This window comes from Clupea harengus, chromosome 16 (assembly GCF_900700415.2).
Source record: "Clupea harengus chromosome 16, Ch_v2.0.2, whole genome shotgun sequence".
Taxonomy (NCBI): domain Eukaryota; kingdom Metazoa; phylum Chordata; class Actinopteri; order Clupeiformes; family Clupeidae; genus Clupea; species Clupea harengus.
Window position 1 is genome coordinate 19138688 of NC_045167.1, and position 9843 is coordinate 19148530.

At 44.3% G+C, this 9843-nt stretch overlaps 1 protein-coding gene across 4 annotated transcripts in view; it reads right to left on the reverse strand.

Annotated features, from left to right (window-relative positions):
* Positions 1-4391: 4391 nt before the first annotated feature.
* Positions 4392-9843, reverse strand: part of LOC105912429 (CCR4-NOT transcription complex subunit 2) — a 38176-nt gene continuing 32724 nt past the window's right edge. For 3 of the 4 annotated variants that reach the window (XM_031582330.1, XM_031582329.1, XM_031582331.2), the window contains 6 exons: positions 9382-9538; positions 7649-7710; positions 7505-7554; positions 6823-6923; positions 5671-5821; positions 4392-5136 (listed from right to left, as the gene is read on the reverse strand). In XM_031582330.1, coding sequence (XP_031438190.1) covers positions 5050-5136; positions 5671-5821; positions 6823-6923; positions 7505-7554; positions 7649-7710; positions 9382-9538 — 608 coding nt within the window. In that variant the 3' untranslated portion in view covers positions 4392-5049. The remainder of the gene's footprint in view (positions 5137-5670; positions 5822-6822; positions 6924-7504; positions 7555-7648; positions 7711-9381; positions 9539-9843) is intronic. The other variant, XM_012841391.2, reaches the window with a different exon arrangement.

A 9843-nucleotide genomic window follows, 5' to 3' on the forward strand; every position in this document is an offset into this window, starting at 1 on the left:
TCTCATTGTATCTTTTCAACCTTTTCACCCTGGCCTTGTAAGCAGGACAGTCGTGACTCATAAGGCCAACGAGGACGGCGGTGCGAGAAGCAGTGTGGAGATGGGGGGAGGGGGGCATGGAGGAGGAGAGGAGAGAGCTAGGAGTAGTGAGGGGGGTCAGCACACCGTTAATTAGTGACTGGCGGTGAACTGCGTGTTTGCCCACGGTCGTGCCTCCACCCCCCCACACCACCCCTGCCGCGAGGGGTCTGCCCCCCGGAAGCGGTGGGCCCTCCTGACGACCCTCCTAATGAGGGGGCAAATGAAATATTAAAAAACCACAGCACATGAAACAGATATGAAAGAGCTACGCTCAGGTGCAGACCAACACACACAGAAAAAGGAGCATCGCAGGGGAAACTGGTTTATTCCTCCATTACGGATTATAACACTGTGCTTAGCTCTGCAAGGAGAGGAAGACTATATGTTTTGCACATTGTGGCCAAGTTCAGTGGGGAGCATTTAGAATCCTTACTGTTCTGAAAATAAAACAACCATCACAGATACATTTTTTGATCACTAATTCACTGTACCTGTAATCAAACACATTTGCTAACTGAACAAGCAGTGTGTGTCTGTGTGTGTGTGTGTGTATGTGTGTGTGTGTGTGTTATTCCACATGACATCTTCCCAGTAGGACACTTGTCTCTGCTCAGCGCGAGTTTATTGTTTCAATATTTCTTCTGGAGCGCTGCCTTTATGGCCACATTATCATTTTACACTATCACCTTGGAGCCGTTTGAAAGCGTCAGGCTGCAAATCGTGCTCTGACGCACAAGGTTCTTGGCAAAGTGATTGTCTCGGCTCGGGATGAATGAGATAGCGGTCCGACCACGAGGTTTGTTCCTCTATGCCTGGTCTCGGGGGCTATTGTGTTGACAATCCTCATCATAAAATAAAATGAACGGGGTGTAGCTTAAGGGATGAAATGTTGCTCAATCAACCTCAAATGAGGAAAAAGTCCAAAAAGGTCTCCTGAGGATAAAACTTCAACAAAAGTGCGCTTTCGGCCTACCATAAAAGGGTGCACTTCTAGTAAGCTGGATACAGCCCTGAATAATATAGTCAGACTGAAACCAGGGACTCTAGTTTTTAATGACTTTAGTTTCAGAAAATGGGTCTCCATTGTCTCAAAGCCTGAAATTGGGCAACAAAATAAATCAAGCTCTCACAATTTCACTCTGATTGTCAATGCCCTAACCTCAGACAAAAGCACAATGGCGGCATTGTTTCTTCACATCTTGGACAGGTTAGGGATTCGATTTTCTTTGCCAGTTGCTTGCTTCCTTCTTGACAATCTGGAGATTTTTCACACATCTATACGTCATGTCATGCTATAGTCGTCGTTGTAAAACAAATACATCATATTACATGACATTGTTTAGGCTTTAGTCGATTGCATTGGACATGACTAAGCAGTGGTGGGAGGATTGCGAGGCTCCTGAGAGGCCTTCGCTTTAATGTGTTTTCTAGTCATTGCTAATGATTTCCGGGTAATAACACCCATGCTTATTTCCCCTGGCCACTACAAACAACTTCAGAGATGGTTGGCAAGGCACAAATACACACGTCCTCCTGGATAATTGCTCAGATCTCCCACAAGCTTCATTATTGTTAGAGGCGTTTTTTTCCCCCTTAATAAAGAATATCTCCCACATGAACTTGTGTCAGCCAGGTCACCCACCTTGTCCTTGCTTAAAACACTCCTTATAAAGAAAGTCTGTATTTCTTCAGGATTCTTTGTGTACAGTGTTTATATAACTTCTATAGATAAACTTGAATTTTCAGTTGAAAGACCAGAGAATACATGTGAGAAAATGTTAGAAATGGACAGAGAGAGAAAGAGAGAGAAAGAGAAAGAGAGAGAGAGTTCCCTCTAGTGGGCATTAACTACAGCATTAACTGCCAAGTCAGTCTGCGGAATAGTCTCATTTAGTCTGGGTTACAATATGAAAATCTAAAATATTCAGTCATTACAAAAAAAGCTTGAACTGCTTTAATGTTGTATTCTGTCAGGCCAAACAATGATCCATAATGTGAACATTAATTAAGTTGATTACTGAACATGCATACCCAGGAGCACGCAAACTTTGTGTTTATTATTGTGTCATTTTGCCAAATTATCTGATGTATTATATTAATATATTAAGATTCTCAGTGGAACAACCCGGCAAGCTTATGAATATGTTAAAGGAGCCGCTGTGGATATAGCACCACAAGTCATGTGGCCTGGGGTGATGGAGGGTCCTTCTGAACCATGAGATCTAGTAGCTTAATATTTTCTGAAAGTCTGTGCACTTTAGTCATTGAATTATTTTAGCAATTTGTGCTCTTGTAGCTCAACGTATTGAGAACCGCGTTAACACCACCAGAGTACACATACTGATCATGTCTATCTGTACAATACTGCAAGTCACTTTTGTTTATCTGGATGTCTGCTAAATAACTAAATGTCACGTAGCTGTTGGACCTGGGGAACATTGAATTCATACTGAAGCGTCACCTAGGTGATGGGCAGACAAAGGGCACTGCTCTGGGTATGGGTACCACTAAGCTAGCCTAAGGCTTTCATTGCACCTTCATCTTGCTTCAGGCATTCATGTAGGATGCCCTTGACTTCCACTGCGCTACACAATATCATTTTGGGGCACTGGATGGTTATCAAACTAACTGAAAGAAGTGAAGGCAGTTTAATCAGACAAATTCAGAGGTCATTCCATATCCTGTACCTCCCCACTGTGTACACCATAAGATATACAATAGAAGGGGGCGCTGTGGCGCAAGCAGTAGCCCCGACCATATATGGGCTTGAACACCCACAGGGACCCGGGTTCAAATCCGACCCGCTTTCATTTCCCGATCCCACTCCCAACCTCTTCTCTCCATCTCATTCCCTGTCTAAAACCTTCACTATCCTCTCTCATTAAAGGCAAAAAGACCAAAAACAAATCTTAAAAAAAAAAAAAAAAAAAGATATACAATAGAGTGCCATATAGAGTCCTGGAGATGCAATCAATCCATCATCTAGTTTATTGTTTTGCTTACCTGATATGTAGATGCCATCAGTAGTCTGGGGCATCTGTGCTCCACGTCCTCAGGAGATGATGCATATGTCTCAATGATCACGGGGCCCAAGCTTTATTAGCATTCTTTCGCCGAACTGCAGTGATCATTAATGTTTAGATGACTGCGTGGATGGTGCAGATGTCTTTTCATAAGCCCTGGGAAGTCAACGTGGTCATTTAGCATTTCTGTCATATTTAACAACCAATCAGTGAGCCCCCTGAAATGAGAGCCCCACACGGCATTGTTTCTGGACAGCCTTTCTACTTTATTACAAAGAGAAGCAGCATCGAACGTGGTCAGAAAATACAAGAGCGATCTGTTTTGTTTGTATGTTTTTTTCCTTTCATAATCATATTTTTTTTTTATTGATTTTCCTTTTCCTATGAAATGCTGCCAGTGAAAACAGCCAGAGTGAAGCGCCTCAGTCCAGCTTTGACTCCGACTCATCCATCCCATCTTCCTCTTCCCCTCCCCCCCCCCTCCCCTCCATTCCCCTAGCCCTCCAAGTGATCGCACGGGTATGGTTGTCCTTGCTTCACTGATGTTCTTCGTTGTTTCGCTGGTCTGTCGTGGTCGTGGTCAGAGAGACAGTGTGCGTGGCTTTGGTGTGCCGCTCCTCGTCCGGTGGCGGCCCACCCGGTGAATCCTGTTACATCCACATATTGCGTCCGCGTCCACCTCCTTAAAAACGAGGTACGGTCAAGATGGTGTTGGTTTTTTTTTTCTCTTTTGCCTTGTTTTTCTTCTCCAAAATAGAGATCATATATATATATATTTATATATATATATAATATATATATACACATTCGTACATACATATATTTATTCATGTGATGTCCAAAAAAAAAAAGTTTAAAAAAAGAAAAATATACACGTTACTCAAATTGTAACAAAGACTAGACAGTGCTTGGGTTTTGTTTCTTCATGTGTCCATGGTGAAGCTCAGTACGCGTTGAACGGGCCCCTGGAGGTAACAAAGGAGTGTGGCCGTGGCAGTCGCTACAACAAGTCTCTGACTGTTTGCTTGTTTGTTTGTTTGCTTGCTTGTTGGTTTGTTTGTTTTTGCTGAAGCTGGGCAGCAAATGAAAAAATGTGAAGAGTTTAGAGCAACTGGGTGGGGCACTACGTGTGCAGGTCAAGGGTGGTGCTGTTGCGAGTGACGGGTGAGCCAAAAGGTGTGTTTTGCATATGTGTATGTGTGTGAGTGAAGGAGTTAAGGGGCTGCTAGTCTTGGCAAAAGAAACAGAAGTGTGCTCACATTTAAAATGAAAAATAAAAATCACAAATATTTTTGTGTTCTTTTATTACCAAATAGTACTACAATGAACATTGCATTCGCTCCAGGCCTCCATTTGTTTGTCCCAGGGTCATACTGTACTTGATGGAGGTGCTTCATCTCCATTCGCTCCTTATGAACGCTTGAACACTTCAAAGAATGAAGTATAAACCTTGTTCTGTTATGGTCAGAGTGAGGGTCTCAGTCTGACTTCCTGCCTTACAGGCATAGATGGAAACCCAAAAGGAAAAAAAAAAAAAAGGAAAAAGGAAACTGAAACTCAGACGGTCAGAAACAGGAAAAGAATAACAGAAGAAAATGATGAAATGAACCTTTTTTGTCTTGGCTTTAAAATAAAATAAAAAATAAGAAGGAAAAATAGGAAAAGAAAACAAGCATCTGTGTGTGTGTGTGTTGTCGTGGTGATGGTGGGGTTTTTTTTTTTTTTTTTGGGCAGCACATAATTCTGGAAGGCAGGAACCCGCAGCCAAAAGAGGCAGAGGGGCTTCCAAACTGAGTCAATTTAGCCGATCCATTGAGGAATATCTGTTTTTTAAAAACCAGGATGCCTGAGCCACACCGCCATCTATCTGCCAGTTCAGTGAGTGACAAGCCAGGACAGCCATACCCTGCCGCCGTGACGACCGCGAGCAGGACCGGTGGACAGCTCAGAAGGCCTGCTGAGCGGGGTTGTAGTTGAAGGTGGAGGGAACATGAGGCCGTTCTTCTAGTTTGTCGTATTCCAGGTGAAACTCCTGTTACGGGTTGGAGAAGGAAAGACAAAAACAGAAAAGAAAAAAAACTTGGTGACTGGTGGCAGAAGTGGGATTCCCCTTTTTTCATTCATTTATTTTTTGAAACTGCTTTTAAAACTTCTTTAAACATGACACTCTCATCTAATATCTTTAAACTTTAGCCTCTTTAGAGAGTGAGAGTCTGGGTTAAAGCAAAAACATTGATGACTGATTCATTAGTTCTATTTTTGTTCTAGTGGAGGTATGCTTTGGGTGGGGTGGTGTGTTACTACCATTCCAGAGAAATAAAACCAGATCATCTAAAGCCGAGAGGCAGCTGTGACACCTGAGCCTTGTCTGCAGACACAACCCCTTAAAAATGCTCACAGTGACCCTCAACCAAATAATGACTTTTGTCTTAATTGTGGTTTTGTGATGGTAAAACCGGCTCTTTTCTAAGCTGATGCTTGAGTATGCACTGTGCTTCAGTACATGTGTCACTTACACACACATTAGAAATGAGATGGTAAGAGTGAAAGAGAGGGGTGTCAATACCTTTACCTTAGCTACCTTCCTCCAGTTAAGACAGTCAAAGAAGTAGTACGTCCCCCGCTCGTAGGTGTTGGTCTTTAATGTGGGCTCCATCCCCGGTGCCCGTGTGATCCAGACCCTCTCCTCCTTGTGGTACCTCCAGTCCCGGTTAAAGCTACAAACACCGCCATTGGAGAAGGTAACAGATGTACAGAGAGAGAGAGAGAGAGACAGAAGAGGGGAAAACCATCATAATCCAAGTTAGGATGGGGACATTCTCCATCATAGACTACTGCACCCTTCTTCATTCTATTCTGAGGGGAGAGGCCAGCGAAATGTTTAAGACCTAGTTGTCAGTACGTCACTTCCCTATATGTCCACAAGGGGGTGCATGGTACTCAGAAATGCTCATAAACATGCATGTGGAGGAAAATCAGGACCCATATACACCCATATATCTTTGTCATACAAACCAACACAGGCATTTATACCCCCTCCCCTCCCAAACCTTCTACACTTTTTCTATGCTGCTCCTCTGGGTCAAAAGAGTCTCCAGTTTCCTTTTTTGCCAATTCAAGCTTTGAGCCCCCTACCACAAAACCAAATCAAATCATAATTGTGGGTGTGTTTCTAGTGGGCAGTAAGTTAGTCGTGTGCTAAGAAACCTTTGATGTCTGCATTTAAACGTAAACGTCTCCCTTCGTCTGACCGTAGCAGCAAAAACATATGGTGAACCCTCAAAAACCAAGAAAACAAAACTCCTGCAGTGTAGTAGAATGTTTCAGTATATGTGGCAAGTGCATTCTGGGACATGTGCCCACATGCACCTGCCAAGTACTTGTGGTGGAGTGCCACTGTGACAGCCCAGCACTCCCGCGCCAACACACAGGCTGGCACTTCCTGCCCGGCTGGGAACACTGTGGCCACTGATAAAAAGCCCAGGAACCAACAATAAAACAATAAAAACAAACTTTGATGTGTTTAAAAAAAAAAAAAAAAAAATCTCTAAACCCTTTTGTCATTGTTGGAATTGTGTTTTGTCTCCGTGACGCAGTTCTCAGGCTTTCTTGAAAAAACACTTCATACAATGTGTATACAATTTGTATCAAAATAAAGTAAACAACTACAGACGGATACAAATCCAGCCCTGACTTTTTAAAGTGTTGGCATACGTACAGCTCTACTGCGGCGAGGAGTTGGAGTAGGTCCCCTCCGTTCATGTAGTACAGGTAGAACAGCAGATCTTCTCCGTACCGCGACAGCTTTATTGCAGCCAGCTGTGGGAGAAACATCCACAGGTAAGTAAACTCCTCGGTTTCACTCACACACACACTCACACACACACACACACTCACACACAGACCGACAGACAAACACACCCCAACAGGTTTACTCCAAAAAGCACGTGGCAGCAGCAGCAGCAGTTTTTTTTCTCTCTCTCTCTTTCTCTCTCTCTCTCTCTCTCTCTCTCTTTTCTGAGCTAGTACTGGTGCCTTTTCAACACACACATGCTAATACAAAAGGTGGCACTCAACTTCCATCTAGAGGTGGGAGAGGGGCCGAGTAACAGCTTACTGCTATCCACCAGTTTGAATAGTGCTTGTTTGGTGTAGCTAGTGCACACAAACAGGGCACAAAAACCATAGGCAGAGTGAGAACAACACATGTTAGCTGGTCAGACGGGTCTGTGTTGGAGCATTCACCTCCAGTTACCAATATGCAAAGTTAGGAGGGAGGGTTTTGTTTTTTTTAGGGCAGTTTTGGCACCACTACCGTTCACACCGTCAAAAAAGTGCAGTCACCTGACTGAAGTCTACCTGGGGACAGGTGAGGGGATAAGGGGCGGGGTAGCACCTACCTTGTCCCTTATGTGAATGTTGGTTAAGTATTCAGACGGAACATGGAAGTCTGGAACAGGAGATAAACAGGAAGTGGGTTAATGTGTATTCAAGAACATTCAAACCAAAACGGACACGACAGGCGGGGAGGGGAGGCGGCTTACCGATGTCCTGAGGCCGACAAGGTGCAGATGCCCAAGGCGAGGCAAATTTGGGGTAGAGATTTCTGTGGGTGGATGAGAGAACAGAAGGGGAAAGTTAAACGACAGTTACTCACACTAAGTGTTGGACCTACACTGGAAAATTCAGCAGAGGACAATCGATATCTATACTGGCCATCTTATTTTCCTGGAACATTTTCATGTACTTTGTAAATAAATAAATAAATAAATAAATAAATAAATAAATAATACATGGTTCACATTTATCTAGGCTTAGGGAAAATGATGTCATGGATTACACAAAATGACATCACACCCTCCTCTGACCATTGATGGATGGTTGAGGGGGATAGTGGAAAACTACTAGCTGTGCATGTGAGCAACACACTTGTGTTGATATGGTGAGAGAGAGAGAGAGAGAGAGAGAGAAGGAAGGGAAAGAGAGGTTTTGAATGCAAAAAGAATAAAAAAAAAAAAAAGAAAAAAGTTTTTTAACCACACACAAATACTCCGATCCTCTATGAAATCTCCTTCACGGTGCTTCCCCTTCTGCCTGCTTGTATCCAGCTGCTCTGCTCTCCTCTCCTCCAGCCCCTGAGCCCTACTCTCAGCTGTGGCTTTCTAATAGTGCCCACAGGTGGCCAGGGAGACTGGGCCATTAGCAGTGTAATAGGGCTTGACTGGCCCTTGCAAAAGGCACAAAGAAAGAGAGAAGATGGCCTCTGCTCAAATCCTTCTGCAGCCACCGCATTCGCCCTAGTCAGCCGAATCACTGCAACCAGCGTGCAGATTTGAGATCTTAACCGTTCAATCAAAAGAAGACTCAAGAGGCAGCATCCAATCAAAACAAGTTCAGGCCAGGAGGTGGGTGTAAAATAATATCCTATGAGAACTGAGTATACTAAGTGTGTGTGTGCGCTGTGTTTATTTTGAATTGTGGCCTCAAATAAAGACGTAAAATGTGTGTGACAGAGAGTGTGTGTTTGACTGTGCCTGGATGTGTGGGTGTGAGACAGAGTACATGCTTTGCAGGCTTTGGCAGTGATCTCCAAGTGGCATTTGGGTGCACTGTGGCATGACCAAGGCTTTGCTGCTGGCCTTCTGGGTGGCAGAGGAAATCCCACAAACAGGGGTGTGTACAAGCAGCTGCCTGCAATCGGCCTGCTCCGACAAAGATCGAGCCTAGGCCAAGAGGAGTGTTCCTTGTTACTCTTACACACACACACACACACACACACACACACACACACACACTGAAATGAACAGAGAAAATCTAACAACCTGCTACACACACACACACACACACCACTCGAATGCTACTGTACAACCTGTTCAACTGAACATGCTGGCTCAGAGAGGTTGCTGTCAATTCCTGGTTTAATCCATGGGGGATGACGGATAGGTCACTTCTCTTTCTCTCCCTCTCATAAACACACACACACACACACACACACACACACACACTCACACTATTCATCTCATGACTTCAACCAGTGAAATGAAACCACCAAGCACAACTTCCCGTTCTCCATTTAACCCCTGACCAAAGAACCGCTCAGTGTGAAAACACAAGACAGAGGAAAGAACCGAGGGAAAGGAGCAGAACAGAGATGAAGGGACAGGAGATGAAAAGTGAAGAGAAGAGAAGAGAAGTGAAGAGAAGAGAAGAGAAGAGAAAGGAGTGAAGCGTGTCCAACATGGAGGTGCGGAGGAGGAGGTGAGGAGAGGCGACTCACTCCGGCGAGTTCAGGTTGAGGCCTAGTGTTGTCAAGTCGCTGCCCAGCGCCAAGTGCACCATGCCCGGGTCCGTCTCGGCCGCCCGGATGAACGTTAACAGGCCAATCATGCCAAACTGGTCCGTCACCATGCCTGGGGGAATGTTCGTCACCCGCCCTGCAACCGAGAGGGGAAGAGTAGAAAAAACATCCAGGATGTTACTGGTTGGTTGGATTACATGGAGTTCCAAGAACAATGCAATGCACCTACAGTAGTGCCGCCGTGGGATACGTTCCAAGACCTGCTGCGGTTAGTAGCGAACACCATAACTTGTTTTTCGCGTACATAAATACCTATCTTCAATTTACATATTACACTCGGTAAGACATCAACAACAATGACTAATAAAATAAAACAATTATAACAATATACTGTAATCAAAATGATCTGAATGAGGTCCCTCTTGAATGAACGGGATTCTG